This window comes from Gopherus evgoodei, chromosome 23 (genome assembly GCF_007399415.2).
Source record: "Gopherus evgoodei ecotype Sinaloan lineage chromosome 23, rGopEvg1_v1.p, whole genome shotgun sequence".
In the NCBI taxonomy this organism is placed as follows: domain Eukaryota; kingdom Metazoa; phylum Chordata; order Testudines; family Testudinidae; genus Gopherus; species Gopherus evgoodei.
The window spans coordinates 13,366,833-13,390,337 of record NC_044344.1 but is presented as its reverse complement, the minus strand read 5'-3'; the positions used below and the strand labels follow the sequence as shown (position 1 = coordinate 13,390,337).

At 53.2% G+C, this 23,505-nt stretch overlaps 1 protein-coding gene across 1 annotated transcript in view; it reads right to left on the bottom strand.

Annotated features, from left to right (window-relative positions):
* Positions 1 to 912: 912 nt before the first annotated feature.
* NMT1 (N-myristoyltransferase 1) overlaps positions 913 to 23,505 on the bottom strand; it is a 41,305-nt gene continuing 18,712 nt past the window's right edge. The window contains exons 2-12 of the mRNA XM_030541570.1: positions 22,118 to 22,229; positions 20,073 to 20,214; positions 15,894 to 16,012; positions 14,340 to 14,431; positions 8,633 to 8,749; positions 7,595 to 7,765; positions 6,573 to 6,681; positions 4,850 to 5,020; positions 4,242 to 4,409; positions 3,605 to 3,742; positions 913 to 1,242 (exon numbers count right to left, since the gene is read on the bottom strand). Coding sequence (XP_030397430.1) covers positions 1,222 to 1,242; positions 3,605 to 3,742; positions 4,242 to 4,409; positions 4,850 to 5,020; positions 6,573 to 6,681; positions 7,595 to 7,765; positions 8,633 to 8,749; positions 14,340 to 14,431; positions 15,894 to 16,012; positions 20,073 to 20,214; positions 22,118 to 22,229 — 1,360 coding nt within the window. The 3' untranslated portion in view covers positions 913 to 1,221. The remainder of the gene's footprint in view (positions 1,243 to 3,604; positions 3,743 to 4,241; positions 4,410 to 4,849; positions 5,021 to 6,572; positions 6,682 to 7,594; positions 7,766 to 8,632; positions 8,750 to 14,339; positions 14,432 to 15,893; positions 16,013 to 20,072; positions 20,215 to 22,117; positions 22,230 to 23,505) is intronic.

The following is a 23,505-nucleotide window of genomic DNA, read 5'->3' as shown; positions in this document are numbered from 1 at the left end:
CGCCAAGATAGCCAAGCCAAGGTGCACTAGACCCCTGCCTTTCCCAGAGCGATGGGGGTTGGAGAACGGATTCTGGCCTGGCCGGCATGGTTACTGCAGCTACGTGGCATGGGCTGCCGGGGGCAGAGAGGAGTTTGGGTGACTCAGTGCTGTGGTTACGGATTTGCACTATCGAGAGTCCGAACGCCAGGTTCCTTGGGGCGCTTCATGAACAGCTGCTTCTCCAGGGCATAGCAAGGGTCGGTTCAGCTCATCGAACCCAGCAGGGAGAGGCCATATCTCAAAGGTGCGGGGGAGGCTGAAGCCCCAGGTCTGCCTTGATCAGACCCAGATAGCCCTTAGCTGTGAATAGTGATTTCCTTCTTGGCAGGCTGGCAGGACAATCCAGGGACCAGGCAGGGGCTAGGCTGGGAAGAAGCACCATTGGGGCTAGCTGGAAAAGCGGTCTCATGGTTGGGCCTTCCAGCAGGAAGTGACTTCTCCAGCCCTTGGCTTTTGTCACCCGCAGGGTCCAGGACACAGATGGACGCCCATCCTGCCGCATCACATTGTTAATGAATCTGGAGCTCAGGAAAATGAGGGGAGAACCCCAGAGAAAGCCAGGCAACTCCTCCAACAAGCCTCGGTCCTGGGCCCTCCAGTCAAGCCAGAGCATCACCCTCCACCCTGCCCCACTGTTCTTGGCCCAATCTCTAGCATGCATGTGCTGATCAGCAGGTTCCTTGGTGGTGATGAAGCCACCAAACTCATCCACGCTTGTGACCCATGCTGGGATTTGAACCTGGACCTGCAGAGGCCAGGGCGGCAAGCAGCTGTCCCATTTTAGACCCAGCTTTTTGCTGAAAAAAGGCTACATGCAGAGCTGGGGAAGTGGTCATCTGGGTCAGTCTGCAAGAGGAAAGATTTAAAATATATATAATATATACTTTTATTATTCACCCGTTAACTCCAGTATTTGCCAATCATGAGCTAGTCTGCAGCAGTTACATTCCCTTGATCACGTCTGTATGAGGATGCAATTAATTGAAACAAAGGAGACCGATGCCGCCGCCCAGGGTGTTGCAGCTGGCATCCTGTGACAATCATTAAAATCAGGTGATGGTTCAGTAACAGCTCCTCTGCGGGAGGGTCTTGCTTCCACGGAAATCCCAACAGCCAGTGGCAACTTTCGCTTCCTGGCCCAACTTCTTAGAGACGTCACCGCTCCCCTTTGGGGATTGGTTACTGCAACACCAGTCCAACCTGAGAGAGCCAATGGGAAACAGGTTAGGAAGTGTTAACGTGACAGATCTTCTCTGCTTCAGACCCCAACTCTGGACACCTGGCACCTGTTCTCCAGCGCTCCTCATGGCTGCCGGAACGCAGCAGCAATCTGAGCCGCACGTGGGAGTCCAGCTGTGGCCTCTAACAGGCCAACAATGCGTCACAGCCCCAAGGGAACCCATGGCAAAGGCCTGAAGGGGTTGGAGAAAGAGTACCCCCTGCTCACGGTGGTGGTCCCGTGCTAAGAGTATAGGGCTAGCAGTCAAGACCCATGGGGCCTAGCTCCTGCTCTGTGTGCCTTGGGGCAGACGGGGGTGATACGGACTGCCCCAGTGTGCACTGGAGAGGTCCCTGCCAGTGCAAGATTTGGGCATTTGGGGGTGATTTGTATTTATGGTCAGGTTTTTCCCTGGCTAAGTTAGTGCCTTTTAGTTTAGAAGCCAGTTTTCTGCACAGGGATCCCCCCTTTCGAAGGAGCCAGCCACTCTCAGGGGTTCCCTGGTGCCAGCTGTTGTGTGATGGGTCATTTCTGGTTTGAGAAGTGCTCAGATTTGCTGATGGGAGGTGCTGGGGAAGGGCCAGCGCTGCCCAGGAGCAGCCCCAGTGCACAGCTGGGCTCAGGCCCCGTAGGTTTGTACTCAGCACCTTCCTGGGTAACAGCAGCAGCACAGTTCCCCCAGTGCCACCTGTTCCAAGCGGTGCACTCTGTGATCGATTAGCGACCGACTGGCTGCTCTGGAATGGCTAATTCTCAGCAAGTGAGAAAAGCCTGGTCTGGTTCTAATTACGTGCCGGGGCACTGCCCCCAGGTAACTGCTGTGGAATTCACGGCTGCAAGGGGCACCATGGCCAGATTAGGTTAGAATCCCAACCGCCAGAGCCATTTTCTCCCACTGCCACAAGCAGCAATGCAAAACGTGGCCAGGTGCGTTCTGTGAACCTGCAACAGAGACTGGCCACTGCCAAAGACGGCAGCAGACACTCCAGTGCTTTGGACCAGCGTGGCAGGTCCTGTTACTCCAGCCAGCCAGGATACCATATCTACTGCCCAGCCCAGAACACACGTGGCGCTATGTAACAGGAACATTTTATAATTTTAGTGCAACTTCCATCCCAAGGCAATTTACTGAAATGCTGCCACCTCTGGGGTGCGGAAGTGGAGAACAAATGGGTAAGCCAGCACGAAGGGATGGGAAGCTGTGGTCAAGGCCTCCAGGACAAAACACCTGCTCGTACAGAGGCAAAGACCCCCGGGTCCCGTTGCCCAAGCCAGGAAAGGGGAAGCCCAGCCTGTGAAATGGCAATTCCAAGCAGTACGGGTATTTTGAACCTGTGGGGCTGGCGTGAAGCCACCCACCAGCGGCTGGCCGGCCTCGCTGCAGGAGCTACTGAGGGCAGGGTCCTGTGACACTGACACAGACAGGACACGTGCTGGATTCTCTCCAACAAGCGCGTTCCTTACACAGGCATTGTCCAGTGGGCACCACAAGATCAGGCAGGTTGCAAAACAGCCGAGTGACTGGTTTAAAAGACCTGAGAAAAGGCTGACGGGCAGCACTCACAGGTCCAGTGTGTCTGTGGATCCTGCCCATTCCCGCACGCAGCCCTGCACAGGACAAACCTTCTGCCAGATGCTGCCTCGTTCATAAGCACCCGCAAAGGAAGGCTCCTGACGGCTAGGCAGGGGCTTAGCCCTCACACTCACAGAGCGCTCTGCATCTGTAAAGGACTTTCCAACATCAACTCTCCCCAGTCCTGTGTCCTAGCTCCATTTTACAGATGGGCAGGGCACCGCTGCCCTGCCTCGGTTTCCCTATGGTGACAGAGAAGTCAGTAGCCAAACCATTAAGGCTCAGGGGCTCCTACCTCAGTCTGTGCTCCAAGGGACAGAAAGGTGGCTTTGCTAAGACACAGGTGGTGTAGCCAGCCACTGCCAGGGTCTGGTGGAGGCTGCCAGACGGATGGCTTTTAAAGAGCCTTTGGGCGAGGGCTTCTAGTTGCCTGGCCCCTGGTAGCAGGGCAGTGACTCAGCCCAAGGAAACCCTCCCACACAGGCAAAGAGCAAAGCCTGTGGTATGTCCAGGCGCTAATTCCCAGCGGCACACAGGCTGCAGGAACCGGCTGGACTGGCCTCAGAAAGACGTCCCTGGCATTCCCCTTGACAAGCACATGACAAGCTGCTCTGCTGAAGCGTCGCACGTCGGCTGTTGCCAGCTCAGTGGCTGGTGCTCTGACTCAGCAGTGCACTGGCAAGAGATCTTTGAAGAAGCCATTCCAGTGACCAAACGAGAAAAGCCCCGCACAGCCCCCCAGCCAGCCCTGTGCTGAGCGAGGCACTTACCTTCTCTGCCCCCATGCTGGGGCATTTCCAATTGTAAAGATAATACTGCAGATTCCCGTCCCCGATCCCAAACTTCAGCTTCTCCAGGAAGGTTTTGTTTTCCATGAGATCCAGTGCATTGAACACATCAAACCCCTTCTGCACGGGACAGGGGAGAGAGAGAGGTCATCAGCAAACCTTTCCCCGGGCCAGCCTCCCCAGCCGTGCGGTGCTCCTCCACCCCCAGGCACTGCCCTCCTCGAAAGCCTCCCACAACGTGCCCTGTGACCTTTAGCTGATCGCCCCAATGGAGAGGCCCTGGATTGACTCCCCCTCTCTAGGGGATGGGGGCCACTGAGAGGAACTGCTCAGCTGCTGCCCCTGCTATAAACCCAGGAGTTCAGGCTCCGTGGCTGTCAGGCCAGGGTCGCTCTGGGAGACCAGGATGGGCAAAGCACACGCTCCTCACAGCCATAAAACGAGGTTTCATCATTCCCGCTTTCTTTTAAAGGTGGGTGGGGCCCACGTCTGGGGTCGCCCCAGATCTCAAGGGCCCACCTGCACCATGCAGCTGGTGAGGAGGCGGCTACAGTCACAGGTCTCAGGCCTCTGCCGAGCCCTGGTGCTCCCGGGGCAAAGGGGCTCCACGCCTGCTCACCGACTTGGCAAGGATGAGGGCGTCGCTCATGAGGTCGAGGAGGGGAGTCTTGGTGTGAACGTTGTAGAAGGAGTACGCGGCTTTCAGGCTCTTGTGAGTGGGGTGGTTCATGATGGTGGAGGGCAGCGTGTAGAAGCTCAGGAGGTCCGTCACCTCGCCAGTGGGGCTCTGAAAGCAAATGGCAGCAGCGTAGGTATGGCCCAAGCCAGGCCGAGATAGGACAGGGCAACAAGCAAGAACCATCTGAGGCCGTTCGGGAGCTAACGGGGCCAGGCCACAAGCTGGCTGCCTTTCCCGCAGGCTGGGCACAGGGCAAGGCCAGTGCCTCAGGGCAGCACTGAGGCTGGTGCCAAGGCAGCACGGCGACACTTGCAATAATCCAGCCTCTACTGCACCTTGAGGCCTGTCCCGTGGAGCCCAGCGCAGGCACTGCCCTCCCCACCCCTCTTCCAAAGCACGTGGGAGCCATCCCCTCCCACGGCTCTGGGTCAGCGACCCCCGTCTGAGCCAGGGAGGAGGCTACCGACACTCAGCAGGCAGAGAACCAGCTGAGCCTTCCAAAGTGAGTGGGGCCCAGGTGACGTTTTCTCTCGGCCCTGCCGGCTCACCTCCACCACGAAGGTGTCGATGATATTCTCCTGAGGGAAGAACCAGTGCTCCACCTCCTCACGACTCATGACTGGGGTCAGGTGGAACTGCTTCAGGTACTCGGTCAGAAGCTTGTGCACGGCAGCAATGTCTCTGTGCTCCATTGCCCGCAGGCTGGACGTCTTCGGAGTCTGAAGAGAGGGAGAGAAACTGTCCGTGCCGACTCGAGAGCATCTTGGCTCGAGCAGATTTTTTCAGTACCAAAGGGCCAGGATTGCTAATGATGATTAATGAAGAGGGGCCCTCCCACAGCAGCTGGCTACAGGGCATTCCCACACTGCTCTTTTCTGTTCAGGCCCCCCACACCTCGGCCCATCCTCAGATGCCTGCTCACCTGACTTCCTTTAACCGATGCCCTGCAGAAAGCTGCCAAGACCACCTGCACAGGGGTCTCAGAATCCCATGCTTGGGGGTCTGCCACATGCAAAGAGGCTTCCAGCCACCCATGACCTACAATAACGCGTGGTGTAGTCAGAGCTGCAGAGTCATGCCAGGCTTGCAGCCATGGTGCTCCTGCTCTGGTCTCATGTCCCACACACGCTGAGTGGACCTGGCTGGGTAACGGACAGCTAAGAAATACATAGGTGCTGCAGGAAATGGGGCTGGTGACCCAGTAAGTGGCAGCTTCCCTAGCCTGGCACTGAGCCTACACCCTACCATGGTGCCCAAGTGCACCAGAGGTGCCAGCTTTTGGATAAGAGGCAAAATCAAGGCCCTGCCCCCACTTGTCACAGTGGCACAATTGAGCCCAGGGGCCAAGGAGGAGATGCCAGGGTGCAGCTCATTTATGAGTTTACCAAGTGCTCTGGGATCCCCTCCCAGGAAGCAGCAGATCTTTGTGCTGCTCTAAGTGACTTCCAGAGCATTGTGCTCCGTTTATACGTCCAAAGGTGGGTTCTCTGAACGGTGGGGGCCGCATGCTCAGCCTGCGAGCTGACAAATCGAGTTGCATCCAGCGCACAATGGAATTCGCTGCGCCTGGCCTGGCCAGCCCAGAGCAGGAGGTCTGGGTTGTGCTGGTGTTTCTTTCCAGTCTGAGCCGATTCCTGCCCCATGGAGCAGCAGTGTCTAGCCAGACCCAGGGCTGCTTTTCAGTTTCTGTTGCATATAAATGATTGGTTGCTATGGCAACGGGCATCCTAAATACTCCTTAAAGAAGGATGAACACTCTTTAGTCAGCAGCTGCTTAGGCGTGAGGCAGGCCAGCTGCTAGCTCCCCGCGAGCTGGGCTGGCTCTGGAGTAGGAAGCAGCAAAGCCCGGCAGGCACTGCCGTTTTCCTGGCTGTCACTGCACTCGGGCAGCGGCCACCCCAGCACACTGCAGGGGATTACTACACAGGTTGGCTCAGCCTCTTATTGTTAAAGCAAATCCCTCTGCAATTGCTGCCAAGCCCGGGCTCCCGGCTTCCCCAACGGGGAACTCGCGAGAACTCCTGGCCCACAGCTGCACACGTTCCAAGAGAAGCGCAGGGACTCAGGCAGCATAAGCTTCGTGCTAGGCAGCTAGCGATGGCGGTCCGGGCCCTGTCTGCTACACTGACCACACCAGGGAGGAACTCGGAACCCGCTTCGATGTGTGAGCCTCAGCAATTCACCTCCCTCCACAGCCAGCTCAGGAGCGAGCCGTTTGCGCTCTGCAGGTAACCGAGAGAGGCAGCAGCTACTACATTCCCACGCACACACCTCCGGCAGCCGGTAGAGCTTCATGGTGCGTTGCATAGTCATGTTCCTGCTCAGGTGGGAAAACTTGACTTCAATCAGTTTCCGAGGATTCAGGGACCGATGCCAGTATCTGCAGAAACACAAGTCTCGGTCACACGGGCAGGACGCTCGCCACGGAGGAGAAGGCTGGAAAGAGCAGGTGAATCTTTGAAGTGCCAGAAGGGGGCAAAGCAAGAGCACAAGACACCAGGCTAATTAGCAGGGCAGAAATCTCTCCATCACATCAGTCTCTGTCTTCAAACCCTCCACGGCCCGGCCCCACCCCATCCCACCTATCATCCCATTCGCTGCTGTCAGCACTTGCCTCTCTCTGACTGGCCCAGCACGCCAGCCTCCATTGCCCACTTGCCAAATTTTCAAACAAGTCCCTTTGCAATTCTCCCATGCATGGGAGAGGTCCCTGTAAACATCCCCAAACTAGCTCAGCACCCACGTTCAACACCCTCCTTCGCTGTGATGGCCACAGAGACCTGATGACAGCTGGTGCGCTGAGACCACTGCCCGTCACGTGGGCCAATCCTGTCACACTGTTTCCTTGGGCTCCCCTTTGGCTCTATCCACATGCTGTCTCTTGTTTTAAACTTGGATTATAAAGTCTTTGGGGCAGGGACTGTCTGTTGTTCTGCATCTGTGCAGTACCTAGACTCTGGAGCTGTAGTCCATGCCTCGGGCCTCTAGGGCTATGGTAACTTACACTCAGCGGCTCCCAAGGAGACAAGCTAGGGCAACAGGTGCACGTGGTGGGGAAGTCCTCAATCCGCTGTTGCTTCATGGCCTTCAAAGAGCCAGTAGCTCCCCCTGAGGAGACCCAGAGCTGTCCGGCCGACTCTCTGAAGGACACTGCTAGGAGGAGGAACCGCCAGGATGTACCTGATCCGCTCGGCCCAGCGGGATCGTGGGTAAATCAGTGCTCTGCTAACAAGCCTTGGGAAGAGAGGTCTGTTAAGGACCAAGTCTGCACTGCGTCTTGCAGCATCACTTACCTACAAGTTCCAACGGGTTTTGGCAACACCACCCCTGCAGTGTAAACAGCCTGAAAAATCCCTTCCAGGTGAACCCGCCGGGTGATCTCCCGGATCAGAACTGGGGCCACCCGTTTAGAGCGCAGCTTCTTGTGGACGCACAGGAAGTTTATCTCCACCATCTTCTTCTCTCTTGAGAGGACAGAGAACAAGCCCAGGGGAGAGTCACAGAGTTGTCTTGGCAGAGTTACGCCAATTCCCCAGGCTCAGAGCATGGCCTCACCTGGGGAGGGAGGGAGCAGATGGGAGTCACCCCTCCCTGCTCTGCAGAAAGGAGATGGGACATCCCTAGCCTAAGAAGCCAGGCCAGGGGAGTGGGAGGTTTCCCGACTTGCCCATTCCAGGTCGTCACTTGTCACCAGTTAATTCTCAAAACCACTCCATGCCCCACTCCTGGGCTGCATTCATCTATCTACACAATGAAGCAATTCGAGAGCAGAGCTGCCTGGCCTCTCGGATGGGAGCCCTCTGCTACCAGTGTTCGGTAAGTCACAACGGTTGGGTTTGTGCGGCTCACGCACTAAGGATCATCGCTGGTGCATCCTCGATGCTGCGCAAATAGCAACACACTGATGTAGGGAAGTCAGAGGGTCTCATTATCCATGGCCCCCACCCACGGATGCAGGATCCCAAGTTGCTTAGGCACTTTTGAGAACTTTCCTCTGAGCACAACAGGGACAGCACAACAGTGTCCAAGGACCAACGTGCTCCAGAGAATTTCCACACGATGTCCCTTTCCTACAGCCAGAGCTGTGTGCTGGCCTCATTAAGAAGCACTAATGAAGCCAGGGCCTGAGGTTCTTGTATACGAGACTTCCTCTTACAAGAGCTGCCCACCTTAACTAACCCCCCTTTCCCTGCGAATCACAGGGACTCCTAGAGCCAGAGTGGTGCACGCCAGGCCCGCCCCCACAAGGATCAATGCGTCCGAGACGCCTCGGACCCAGCCCAGGAGCATTCGACCCCACAGTGGGGAAGAACGGAGATCGAGGCACTTACGAATCGTAGATGTGGATCGTGGCTGGAATTGCACTGATGAATCCAACCAGCTTCTTGCTAGAGATGACTCGGACCCCACAGTGCCACTGGGGCAGCCAGCCAGGGGGACGCAAAGCCCTGGAGAATGGACGAGCCTTTTTTAGTCCTGGCACATTCCTGCACCAGAGGCCCCAGGGCACCCGTTTTTCTCTGCAACTGGCCCTGCCTCCCCACAATGTACTGGCAGACTCTAGTGCGGGCACCAGGGACCAGTGTGGAGTGTGCAGCCCTGTCCCAGGACAGCATGGGCCCAAGGGCGGTGCTTCAGCCTTGGCCCAGAGAGGGGAGCCCAGCTAGATGAGGACAGGGAGTTCAGCCTCTGTGGGCCAGGCAATCCTGGGACCTCCCACAGAACCTTCAGCCCCAGGGACAAAGCCCAGGTGCGTTTCTGGGACAGGGAGATGTTTCGCCCAGGGCCCTCAGCGAGATGTAGGTTTGCTTCACATGGGCCACCAAGGAGAAGTCTGGAGGTGGAGAGCAGAGAGCACGACTACCTGGGCTCTGTTTGAACCAGAGATTCCCTCCGTGCCATGGGCAACCCACGCTCACCCTAGGAGAACAGAGCGAACGTCTCCCCAGTGCTCAGTGATGGCCTAGCACCGTGTTCCCTGAGGGCCAGTGCTCCAAGCCCCACTGTTCTCAAGAAGAGCAGCGAGGCCAAACAGGAGCCCAGCGGAGAGTTCTCAGCCTGACTCAATTGTGAAGAGAATTAATATTTTACGGCTGTTTGTGTGAAGGGCGAGCCCCTGCTCCGAGCACAGCGACAGTGCCCCCAGACACCCCCACCACAGCACCCAGCGGCACATCAGAGCCCCTGCCATGGCACTGAGCCCCCTGGGCTGGGAGGGACAGACACCAACCACCATCTCACAGCTGACTAGAAGTGAACTTGAGGAGAGCAGTGTCCCGATCCGACACAGGCATAGCAGCCAGGAGGCAGAGCTATTACTGTGCACAGCTGCATGGGTATCGCACTGTACTGTGAACAGCTGTATGGGTTATCACGGTGCACAGCTGTATGGGTATCGCACCGTACTGTGAACAGCTGTATGGGTATCGCACCGTACTGTGAACAGCTGTATGGGTTATCACGGTGCACAGCTGTACGGGTATCGCACCATACTGTGAACAGCTGTATGGATATCGCACCGTACTGTGAACAGCTGTATGGGTTATCACGGTGCACAGCTGTATGGGTATCGCACCGTACTGTGACCAGCTGTCTGGGTTATTGCTGTGCACAGCTGTATGGGTTATCACACTGTACTGTGACCAGCTGTCTGGGTTATTGCTGTGCACAGCTGTTCGGGTTATCACACTGTACTGTGCACAGCTGTACAGGATATCACGGTGCCCAGCTGTACGGGATATCACACTGGACTGTACACAACTGTATGGGTAATCACACTGTATGGTGCACAGCTGTATGGTTATCATGGTGCACAGCTGTACAGGATATCACACTGGACTATGCACAGCTGTATGGGTTATCACGGTGCACAGTTGTACGGGATATCACACTGGACTGTACACACCTGTACAGGTTATCACACTGTACTGTACTCAGCTGTACGGGTTATTGCTGTGCATAGCTGTATGAGTTATCATGCTGTACCATACACAGCTGTAGGATTATCGCTATGCACAGCTGTACGAGTTATCACACTGTACTGTACACAGCTGTAGGATTATCACACTGTACAGTACACAACTGCAGGATTACAGCTGTATGGGTTATCAATCACACTACACTATACACAGCTGTACAGGTTATCACACTGTACTGTATTCAGCTACTGGGTTACAGCTGTATGGGTTATCACACTATGCTGTACAGGTTTTCACACTGTACTGTACACCGTTGCAGGGTTATCGCACTATACCGTGCACAGCTGCAGGGTTATCTCACTGCACTGTGCACAGCGATAGTCCTGCAGCTGTGCACAGCTGTACGGGTTATTGCTGTGCACAGCTGTTGGATTATCATACTGTACAGTACACAGTTGCAGGGTTACAGCTGTATGGGTTATCAATCACACTGTACTGCACATAGCTATATGGGTTATCGCTGTGCACAGCTACTGTGATACATCACTTGTGAAGAACCCTTAGTGTTTTACAACCATGGGAATGGTACATAGGTTAATTAGCATTAATTAACTAATTAATCAATTGCACATATAAAGCACCTTTTACCCCAGGATTTCGAACTACGTCACAACCTGGCAGCCCTCCGCTGTGGAGTTCATGAGTGTTATTGCTGTTTTCTGGAGTGAAACAAGAGCTTAGCCCAAAGACTCAGGTTTAAAGCCCTACTGGCTATGGCCCAAGAGACCACACCATGCCACCAGCCTACAGTAACCAGCAGACTGGGGGCTGGCTGCAGGAATCCCCGGGTGAGGTTCTCTGGCCTGTGCTACACAGGGGTTGGACTGAATGATCATGATAGTCCCTTATGGCCTTGAACTCTAAGAATCACTGAACGAGTGGCTTCCTCCCAAGGCTACTCAGTGAGCAAGAGCTTATGAATGCTGGGTGGCTTCCATGGGTTATTTCTATCACACTGGCACAGTCGCAGGTGCTTTAACTGCCCTCTTAGCAAGAGCTAGTCCCTGGCCTGAGGAGCACAGACACCAGGCAATTGTTCAGGTGAAGGAGGTGTGCTGCCTACAAGGAGCAGGAGGCCAAGGCAGGTACATCTGGGAGAGGAGGGGGGACCATTCCAAGTGTTCCCATGCAGCATGAAAAAGGGATACAGATTCTAGAAAGAGCAGCAGAGATACAGGGCTCCGTGCAAGCCGTCTGCAGGACCGGCAAGGGGACATCAACAGTCTGAAGTAGATGCAATAAGTGACTGGAAGAGGGTGAAGGAACCGGGGTCCTGGAGGAGGCGGGTAACGCGACTGCAGTGCTGAACAAGGAGATAAGCATGCGGCAAACACAACCACAGCAAACGAGACATGGCCAGCCCCAGCCCATGAGGAAGGGCCTGTGACTTCAGCTGCTGTGGGCAGGGTGGACAATACAGTTCTGTCTAATCACTCTTCATTAATTCACAACAAGGCCTTTCCTTCGCCTAGCTGTGCCACACAGCATGCAAGCGTTATCACAGGGGTCGGCAACCTTTCAGAAGTGATGTGCCCAGTATTCCTTTATTCACTCTAATTTAAGGTTGTGTGTGCCAGTAATACATTTTAATGTTTTTAGAAGGTCTCTTTCTATAAGTCTATAATATATAACCAAACTATTGTTGTAGGTAAAGTAAATAAGGATTTTAAAATGTTTAAGAAGCATCCTTTAAAATTAAATTAAAATGCAAAGCCCCCAGCACCATGGCCAGGACCCGGGCAGTGTGAATGCCACTGACAATCAGCTCGTTTGCCGCCTTCGGCACGTGTGCCATAGGTTGCCTACCCCTGTGTTACTGGGTAGGGAATGGGTTAGAGTAACCGTCATTCACAGGTGACCAAGACATACAATGCTGAAGGCATGACTGGTATCTTGCCAGGCCAGAATGTGACTGTGCATACCATTCCCTATCAGAAGAGATTGCACAGAGCCTGGGGATTTGTTGGAACTTCTGAGAAGAGGAACCTGGTGTGCCATGACACTCCATATTCTTCATAGAAATACTGTTATGATAGGAATATGGCCTAAGATTCTTTTATGCAGATGGGTCTTGTAAGAGATCATTGGAAAGGTTATAATTTACTGAATGTGATTATCCAAGTTGTATCCAGGTATCATTTCTGTATCTGAAGTTAGGAATATTGACTAGGTAACAATTACAACTGTGTGCGTACTTGGGGAACGCCTATCAGACAGTAAGCAATCATCTTGGACAACCCATTAAGGAGAACAATAGAACTTTGATGCTAATCTCCTTCCTGAGAAGTTTACTGGAATGCTGCATTGACACTACAAGGTCAGGTGATATCACCTGATGCAAGATACCACCTTGGTACTTTTCCACTGGAAACAAAGGCTTCCTGCCTTATGTAAATTCTATTTATGGCTGGGAGGCAAGGCCATCAGCACTCTCCCTTCCTACCCAAGAAGTGAGACTGCTAAAAGTACCTGACCAGACAGAAGAACTAAGCAAGGCAAGGCCTGGGCTGAGTCCAGACTGAGACACAGGGATCTACACTGGAAAGAGAAATAACTGGAAATCTAATCTACAGAAACTCTGCATCCTGCCCAAGTCAACATTTAGGGTGAGAAATTACATTTTGTAATTTCGGTCATTACACTAATTGAATCTATTTCCCCCTGTTAAAGCATCCTTACACCTTCATGTCAACTGTCTGAAATGGGCCACCTTGATTATCACTTCAAAAGTTTTTCTTCTCTGCTGCTAATAGCTTCTCTTAATTAATTAGCCTCTTACAGTTGGTATGGCTACTTCCACCTTTTCATGTTCTCTGTATGTATAAATATCTTCTTACTGTATGTTCCAGTCTATGCATCCAGTGAAGTGAGCTGTAGCCCACGAAAGCTTATGCTCAAATAAATGTGTGAGTCTCTAAGGTGCCACAAGTCCTCCTGTGTATTTTGTAACCTGTTTATTTAGTGAATCAAACTTAGTTGGTGTGTTTTGTTTTATTTGCTTAGTAACCTGCTGTGTTCTGTTTGCTCTCTTTTATAATCACTTCAAATTTACCTTTTATAGTTAATAAACTTTTTTCTTGTTTATAACATAACCCAGTTTCTGCAATTTATAACGGGGAGGGGGTTATCTGTCTCTCTCTCTCTCTCCACATTGAGGGAGAGGGTGAATTTTTATGAGCTCGCGCTGGGCAGATCTTTCTATACAGGGCAAGACAATATTATCTTGGGTTTACTTTCCAGAGGGAAGCTGCACTTGAGTGCTGGGCCATTTCCGAGCTGAACCTTCCCACAGAGAGCGGTTTGCAGCCTCTGTGTGATTCTGCAGCTGGTGCTCCCTACCTGTGGGTGTGCTGCCGGAGAGCCTGAACTCAGCAAAACAGAAGAGGGGGCCCAGACTAGTGGAGCAGGTGGGCTCAGTCAATCTCAATACATCAGGTGGCATCCCAGAACGGGGGTCCAACCCGGTGCAGCAGGGGACCAGGCATGTGACAACCTGCCCTCCTCTGTGACCATGGCTAACATTTACCCATGGCACGGGGCTGAGGCTACGTGCACTGGCATTGTAAAAACCCTCTGAAGCCCAAGACAGGAGATGCCATCCACAGAAATGCCATCTTGGCCGTATCAGCCAATTAATAGCAAGTTTATATAGTTGGTCACCAGTCTTCATACTGCAGTCCCAGGGCAGCGGGGCTCAGGCCCAGTCGGGGAGCTCCTGAGCTAACGGTGCTCTAGGGAACAGCACAGTCAGGGTCGGGGACAAGCTCAGAGCTGGGGTGCTCTGCCCTCCCAAGGCTCAGAGGAGTTCTGGGCAGGAAGAGCACGTGTCCGAATCTCTCCTGCAGGATACCTGGGGTCGCACGCCAGATACCGACCTTTCCCCACCACTGTGCATGTGGAGGGATGGGGATGGCAGTGGGTGAAGAGAGATTTGGTGGGGAAGGAGGCAAGAGAATCGACAGGCAGCTGCAGCACTAGCCCAGAGAGCCAGGTTTGCCGGGCCCCCATCCCCATGCACCCTGGCCCCTACTCACGAGGTTGGGAAGCGCCTGCTACTCACCACAGAAGGAACTCGGGTGAGTAATCAAACCGGAACATGTTGTCGTCGTCTTCCACGTAGTTCTCGTTCAGGAGCGTGTAGAGCTCTTTTAGCTAAGAGAGAGATCAGTCGGCTGAGGAGGCAAAGCCGGCTAGTCGGTAACAGCCCCCCTCAGCCGGGCCCCCTGACTGGACAGCAGCAGCGACAAGGAGAAATCCCATTTGCTGTGGGGAAAGGACACCTTTAAAAAGGCCAAGCTAACGCTGGTGCTCCGCTGGACCAGCTGCTGCCTGACTACCATGAAGCATGTCCCTCAAGCTCCCCCTCTCCTCTGCCCAAGCACCCATTACCCATTCCTGCGGACGCGCCAAGAGCAGGTGTTCATAACCTGCCCGTGGAGCCAGGTTAGGCCAGAGTGGGACACACTGGGCTGCTGGGGGTGACAGGCTGGGGTTCAGAATGGCTAGTGGGGGGGACAGACTGGGGCACGGACTCAGGAGCTAGTAGGATGACAGCACTGAGCCTGGGGGCTGCAGGGACACAAGGGGATGAGCGTGCAGGGACTGGGGCAGATGTGCCTGACTGAATGGGAGAGGCTCCCCAACTCCCTTACAAGCCCCCCTTCCCACCCCTGGAAAAAACACCTGTTCCATACTTCTCCCACCCAGCCCCAACAACCCTCCTGGTTCATTCTAGGCTTCTTCCCTCTTCCTCAGCTCCTCCGTTACCCCTGAATCCCCCAAGCCTTCACACTGCTTCGGAGAGGTGCAGGAAATACAGTTCTGTATTGCAATTTAAATGACTTACTCAATGTTCTGTATTAATATGCCTAGTAAGAAATCTATTTACTAAAAAAATTACCAGCATCTTTTTTGGGTCTGTATTATCACAGACATACCTGCTGACAGCTATTTTGAAATAAATATATATATTGTGTTATTTTGACCAATAAAATATGCAGAATTTTGCGGAGTTTTAAAATAGTTTGTGCAGAATTTTAATTTTTTTGGCGCAATTTTTTATTTTTTGGCACAGAATTCCCCCAGGAGTAACCCAGCGCAACAGTAACTGGACCAGTCATTGCTGCGCCACCCGTGCCCACTACTACCACGTGCCCTCTTCTCGATATAAGAGAAACCTCTTAGCTCTCAGCTCAGCTGTGGGTGCAACCCTGGCCCTGGAGTGGGGGGGAACAGACACTCCTGCTATGTTCCTCTTTGTCAGGCTCACTTCACCTCCAGGAGGCAGGGTTAGATTCCTAGGAAGAGGCCTGCTGGGTCGCCCAACCCCGAGCTCCAGAGACGTGTGGCAATTTCTATCTCCTGCCGGGAGCTCGGAACACAGCAGGCTTGGTCTGGTAGAGGCACGGATGACCCTGAAGCTAAAAACGGGCAGAGGCCCGTCTTGCCTTAAAGAGAGAGCAACCCAATTGCTAGCCCGAGCTGGGGAAGCGGGACAGAGGATGATTGCTACAGCTCCATGAACAACTCCGGCAGCTCAGTGCTCGGGGCCCACAGTAGGGGCTCTACACAGAGACCCCTCCCAACCGGCTTGTCCTGCCTTGGCCCTTCTTACCACGCCTCGGTCCCCCAAGTCCAGGGCATCCCAGGTGAAGCCTGGGGGCAAGGTGTAAGGCTCCTGGCGGATATTGTCTTTGTCTGGTTCCACCGGCCCGTGAGTGTTCACCACTTCTCCTGGGAAAGAGAGAGGAACAATCAAACGGTCCCTCGGCCTCTGGGAGCCACCTGCGTTTTAGTAACATGCTCTGATGTTCTGAGAGCACCTTTCACCCCAAAAGGGTCCCAACACATTTCACAGCTGTATATACAAGGCTCATTCCCCCACTATTGAAAAGCAGCCAGCTCCCAGGTGGAGCACAACAGCTGTCTAACAGTGCACAGCAACACTACGCCATGGATCTGAGGAACTGAACAGCTCATTCCACTGAAACGGCAGGGCAGGTTTAGGGGAGCAGAGTTGGACTCTGACTGGGCCCAGGGCTAAGAAGTGGACAGGCACTGGCTTCATGCCTCACTTAGAAGGCGACACTTCCACACCAGCTGCCTGCTGCTTTCTGGTACTGGTTTATTTCGTACTCCGAGGGAAGGGTGCCTCTATGGAGTCATTAACTGCTCCCTGCAGATGCTGCTTCTTCCTCAGTTTCCCACTTCATTACTGACAAAACCCAACTTCCTTAGCGGTTCAGATCTCAAAGTCCCAGCCCGAGATGGTATTAGCTGGAGGCCACAAACAGCAGATCTTTCTCTTCATGGATTTGCACCATCGTAGTCCTTGGCCTACCAGCCAGCCCTTTCCCGAAACTCCCCCGTTGTCTGCAATACCCTCCTGGAAGCTTCCAAAGGAGCGTTTCTCCCTGCCAGCTCCAGCCTTTGCCATTTGGCAAACACCAGGATTTCCCATCCACTCTGCTTTAAATGCAGCTGAAATTAACAAGGCTACTTTTGTTTAACTGCTGTAACTCTTAAAGCACTTTATCAAGCCAAGAGATCTCAATTGGGCAGCTGTACTGGGGGTTAGCAAAGCCCAGAAAGTAAGCACTTTTTTTTTTTTTTTTTTAAATGAGAGGCATGAAGACAAAGATTAAAAAAAAAATTCTAGGCAATGGAGAGGTGAATTTAAGATCCAAACAAAAACACAGAGAATTAATTACCCCAGCACCTCAGAGCCAGAGTGCTCACCTGGAGCAACTCCCATCGCTCTCACTGGATGGGGAGCGCTAGAAAATCTGGCCCCTCATACCCAGACGACTTTTGTTTACCAGATTCTAAGCGGCACTGGACAGGTCATGCTGGGTGCTTCATACTGCCCTTTAACCAAACACCAGGGGAGACAGTATGGTGTAGTATTGAGAGCCAGGGATGGGGGCGTTTCAGTCAGTCCTGAGCTCTGGTCCCAACACTACCACTATCTGGTCTCTGGACAAGGCCCCTGATCATTCTGTGCCTCGTTTCCCATCTGTGAAATGGAGACAACACCTGCTTTACAGGGGATCCTCACCCGCTATAGGATCTGATTCCTACCCCCTACGACACCTACAACGCACTGGTATGTCAGTAACCATCCAGACAACAGAACAAGGCCTGAGTCTGGGGCCAGAGTACCTGGGAGCTCATTCCCTTCCACAGAACAGCCCTTCCAGGAAGCCAGATAAAGAATCAGATACACTGGTAAGGTGCCAGCGCTGACAAATGGATACAGAGCTAGCCAAACATGACATGGGCGCAAAAAGGGATCAGACAGACGCTTCTTCAAAGGAGTTGTGGAAAAGAGCCAATTTCCCAGTCACCACAAGGAGGAACAAACCCCTGGTCACTGAAGAAAACTAACAGTTTGGCCATTGTGATTTAAAGCTCTTCTCAGCTCAGTTTGGACTAGGGTGGGAGTTGCCAGGGGCAGAAAGCAGCAGCAATGCAATCACACAGACACCAGGGGAGTTTCTGCGGAGATCTGCTCCGATTCCTCTAGGACGCAAAGTCCTTCCAGAGACACGGCTCTCTACATCAAAGAGCGTCTTTTCCTTTCAAAACCATTCATCAGCTGAGCTTTCTGGCCAGGATAGAGGAATGGCTTATTACTGGACAGCATCATTTCAGTGCACACTCACCAAGTCTCAGACAGTTATTAGTGTGCAATCCCCTTCCGAACAGGGTCAGCACAAGTTTTACCAGGGGAAGCTGATGCTTTTCCAAACAACAACTCCAGAGATAACGGCCAGGCCAGCTGAAGTATGAGCAGATCAGACTTCTTGGCACGATCCCGCCCTGCTGAAGAGATTTACTGCTTTTCCCTTATGTTGAGAGATTGAGAGCAGACTAGTGGGCGTCAGGATTCCTGGATTTGATTACCAGCTCTGCCAGCGTTGCTGTGACACTGGTGCAAAGTCTGTGTCTCAATGTCCCTGCTGTGGAACAGGGAAGCAGATTAACGAGTACGTACAAAGTGCTTGGAGATCCCGGCATTTTCAGAGGCCCAAAGTGCTGCTACATTCGTACATTTCTAGCAAGACTCCTTCACCTGGCCAGCAAAATGTGCAGCGCCTGCAAACACTGTAGCTGGACACCTGCCGGCTGACCACTGGGCCAGCTAGGCCAGGAAGCACGACTCTGGGAGGGTGAAGACACTCGCTCATCCATGGCACCAGCAGAGGGATGCAGCGTGTGGTGACCAGTCCCACTACAGCTCATCTTCTAAACGACAGGGGGCCACAGTCCTGTACCCTACCCAGGCGGCAAGGCAGCACTGCAGACTTGTGGCTCAGCAGCGTGAGCTGGTTTAGGTTCAGCAGGTCCCTTTCCGTGCAAGGGATTGAAAACACACACACGCACGCACACACACACACACACTGAACAATGTGCCCTGAGTCCCGCTCCAATCATTGACTCCCCCAAGTTGTGATGGGACCATTAGAATGGCCAGACTAGGTTAGACCAATGGTCCTACTAGCCCAGTGTCCTGTCCTCCAACAGGGGCTTGCACCAGAAGCTTCACAGGAGTGAACAGAACAGAGGAGTTTACTAGTGATCCATTCCGTTGGCCGCTCCCAGCCTCTGGCAGCCAGACTAGGGACACCCAGAGCATCGGGTTGTGTCCCTGACCATCTTGGCTAACAGCCATCGATGGAGCTGTCCTCCATGAACTTGTCTAAGTCTTTTTTAAACCCTGTTATACTTTTGGCCTTTACAACTTCCCCTGGCAATGAGTTCCACAGGTTGACTGTACGTTATATGAAAAGGTTCTTCCTTTTGTTTATTTTAAACCTTCTGACTATTAATTTTGTTGGGTGACCCCTGGTTCATTGTAATATGAAGGGGTAAATAACACTTCCTTATTCAAGTACTTGAATAGGAGAAGAAGGGATTTGAAACAACAAGTTAAATTAAGAGAGACTTGAATATGGCCTGTGGAGATCTCAGCAATCTTCCTTGGAACTTGGCAAAACTGATCAAATTCAGGGTTGGTTTAATTGCTAAAGGAACTTGGAACCAGCAGTTTCCACTGACAAAACAAATATGAGCAAATGTTATGGCTCTGACTTTAAAAAGATTATTTTCAACTGCAAACTTATACCAACTTAAGTGGGGCCTTTGGGATCTTGGTAATTTATGTTTCAAATGTTGGGTCTCCCTGACAGCCTGACTGTGCTTGGGTTGGTCCGGGTGGTGGTGTTATTATAGAAGAATAACAAAATGAAGGAAACCCACCTAGGCCTGCCCAAATACTAAGGCGATGGGTCCAAATGGAGAATCTTGACAGAGGGCCTTGTGAGTTAGTTATGATAATGTACTAGCCCTGGTACAAGTCTGTCACCTATCTGCCCCATGACAATAGTGAAACACAATGGAAGGAAACAGGCTAGTGGATCAGGCACTAGAATGGGACTCAGAACACCTGAGTCCACTTCCTGACTCTGACAGAGACTCCCAATGTGACCTTGGGCCAGTCCTTTAGTCTCCTCGCGTCTCAGTTTCTCCCATCTGTAAAACACAGATAAGGTTTCCCTATCTCACATGGGAGCTGGGAGGATAGAGTCCAGTTATAGTGATGAGGGACAGATGAGTATGAAGATAAAAAGAGAATGAGAAATATTGATCAACCAAGGCAAGGCTGGGCTAGGTAACTCCGGATGCAGAAGTCTGGAGTTTACCACCACCCAGGACACAGTGACACAGCCATGGTCGAGGTGAAGGGATCCAGGACATGCAAACAGAGGAAGGATGCCCATAAGGTACATACCTAGTTTGGGTACCGGCTGTGTGTCCCAGAACTGGTAGCTGCGCTTGCTGGCCTCCTCCATGGTCTTGGCAGGTCCCTGACCCACTGAGAACAATTCAATGGCTTTCTGAATCTCCTGGATCCTCTCGGCTGGCAGCTTCACCTGAGTAGCAGAGAAAGGGGCACATGAAGACAGAGCAGTGAGCCATGCTACCAGACTCTGTCGGCTCCTGGAGTCTGAGGCTAAAACAGACAAGAAGGCAGGTCCTGCCACCTGTGCCTGGACTGGTTCCGGGCATTTGATGAGGGGATGGGGAATTAGGAGGTGCAGGGAGCACAAAGAATATCACTGCCTGTCCTGCTCGTGTCTCTCCCACAATGCTGTGTGGAATGACATCAGCATGCACCCCCGTCTCCAGGATGTTAGCTGTGTCCAAGGCACGTCTGTTATTAAGCAACCATCAAGTGCAGGCAGGGGAGCCCAGGGGCCAGCAGGACAAGGGAAGCAAGCCATCCTCAAGGCCTCCCTTTGGGCTAGAAGAGCAGCCAGCAGACACACACCAACACTGGCTGTCATGGTGAGATCTGCTTTGGCCCCATCTTTCACCTCTTATTCAGCCAGGGCTTCGCAAACTGGGAATCGCGGCTGCCAGCTGAGCTGTTAGGTGATGCAAACAGCAGCAAAACACCACGGCCATGGGAAATGAGCGCAGCAGCATGGCCCTCCCTCTCCTCCTCTTGCCCTGCCCAGCCCCCGCACCGCCTCTCTAGTGACGCAGCATTTGTACTAGGATAAGGCCCAGAGGCTCCAGCTGAGATCAGGAGCCCATTGCGCTCAGAGCTGTCCGCACACAGAACAGGAATTTACCATGCAAAGACCAAAGGCCCCCAAGAGGGGCTGTTACTTGCCCAGTCAGTGACAGAGCCGGGAACAGAACCTGGGATTCACAGAGCCCCAGTCCAATGCCCTAGACACCAGGCCACAGCGTGTCTTATGGCAGTTTCTCCCCCTTCTCCTCCCCAGCCACCTAGCCCCCGCATCCAGTGCTGCTGCTGAGAAGTGCTGCTTAAAGGTGGTGAGGAGTCAGCTGCCTCAAACACAGTCCCTGCTGCTTCTCCAGCTCCTCTCCAGGAGCGCTGCACAGCACAGGCCCAGGGGAGGGAGAGCGCAACCCAGCCAGCAGCAGCCACTCCTACTGCCCCCCAGCCAGCAGCACCCTCCTCTCCCCCATCACACTCCACGCACCCACAGTCCCTGGGGGGACCCAAAGGGTTAGAATCACAGAATTGGAAGGGACCCCGAGAGGTCTCCAGTCCAGTCCCCTGCACCCAAGGCCGGACTAAGGAATATTTAGACCATCCCTGACAGGTGTTTGTCTAACCTGCTCGTAAAAATATCCAATGATGGAGATTCTACCACCTCCCTAGGCAATTTATCCCAGTGCTTAACCACCCTGACAAGTAGGAAGATATCCCTAACATCCAACCTAAACCGCTCCTACTGCAATTTAATTTGATTGTGGGACTGGAGTTCACTGCTTTGGGGTTTGGAGTGCAGACAGTTTGAAGCCCCTTGAATTGAGCAAATCAGGTTCAGATGTTGTCCAAAAAGCAGAAAATACTGGCCCTGTCTCCAGTGCGGGCAAGGAAGGGACGCTGGCAGGCGGTGGAAGGGTCTGGCTGGCGCTGAGACCAGCGAGCCTCTCCTGGCCACCTCACAGCAAGGCGGCAGCTGACTGGCCACCAGTGCCAGACTGGGCATGCTTACCACAGCACCGGCACTAGCTTGGATTTCCTAGCAAAGGGTCGTGTCCAGGCCCAGATCTGCCCACAAACATCTGCCAGCATTAGTGGGAGTTCTGGGACCTGGATCCAGGCTTGGAGAGGGCCCTAAGTCTTTGAGCTCTGAGTAACAGAATGCCATGGGCAGGTCTCAGCATCGGTAGCCTCTTTCCCCACCCATGAGTCACACTGGAGAGACGCACGTGGGATATATTCTCTCTCCAAAGGGCAGGCTCTCATCCGGGGGAGCAAGCCACCAGCCCAATGCTCAGGGGTCAGTTTACCTTTACTGGCTGATCCTGAGCCAGATCAAGTTGTTCTCCTCCTTTCTCTTTCTTCTTCTTCTGTTTCTTTTTCTTCTTTTTGGCTCCACTGTCATCCACTGGACTTAAGCCACTAGGGAACAAAGTAAACATCACTGGAGCTTTTCCTGAGGACATTTATACAGTCTGTGCAGCTCTACAGAGAATAAAGGGCTCCCTGTTCTAAGTCAGACCCGAAGATGCATCACACCTGCTCCGGGAGCCTGAATAATCCGAACAAGGAATGCAGCCAAGAGTGCAGTTCATGGGCTAGTTTCAAGCCCCTTTCTTAGCGACGGCGCTTCCCAGATAAAGCCTCCAATAAAGGAAAGTTAAAAATATTCATCCTTCTTCAGGCTGGTCCCGCTGCCCAGCGCTGCAGGTGTGAGCACCTCCTGCCTGACCCAGACTGGCGAGAGGAAGTTCCTAGGGGGCAGAGGCTGGGGCTCCTCCCCCCCGGAAAGTGCTCCGTGGGGTACAGGGGTGGGAATGGCCGACGCTGTGAACACTGTTCCAGTTAGGAGGGAAAAACCTCATCAAAGAGGACGATATCACAGCGTTTCCTGAGGCTGCTCAGACTCTGGATTCATCTAGACTCCTCTGAGAGCTGCCTCTCGTGGGGATGTTCTGCCCCCGGCTCTGCCATGCTCTCTCCTGGGCTGGACAATCTACATGGCCCCCGAGGGCACCATTGTATTGGCAGGGGTTGGGGTGCAGAGACTGAAACGTACACTAACTTAGCGGAGACAATCTGTGAACTGCCCGCCACCACGTAGGGAATGTTCTGTTCTTCTTGCTTTAACTCAGCAACTTGGGTAAGTTAATAGATCTGGCTCATACTCTGCACTGGTACATCCAGACCAGCGGCACAGCTTCTGTGGAGGGTTCAGAGACTCCCCACCCAGGCACAGAGCAATCAGTAGGTGCCCGGGAGACAGGCGGCACAGGGAATGCTGGTAACTAAGAACCCCGAGACACAAGCCAATCTCCACACCCCTCCTTAAACCTCCGAGCTCCCCATGACAATGGCTCATCGGGCTGATGTGGCTAAAGCACCTCAGTTTCATAGCCAACAGTACCAAAGGGAGTGGCCAGCATCACGTCCGAGGGCCTTTGAGTGCCCTGACCTGAAGGATCAGGTGCCCATTTTACAGCTGGGTAAACTGGAGCTGGCCTTTCAGTGAGATAGCATGAAACTCGAACCCACGACCTTCAGCCACTGCACCTGAAAACCACATTAACCCTCAGCTGCTCCTCAAAACCACAGGAACTAACCTGCAGGATCTGAACAAAACACAAAGGGCAAAACGTAGAAGAACAGGAAAGATGTCCCGCTCTGTGCAGTGTAACACTGACTCGACACGGTTGGA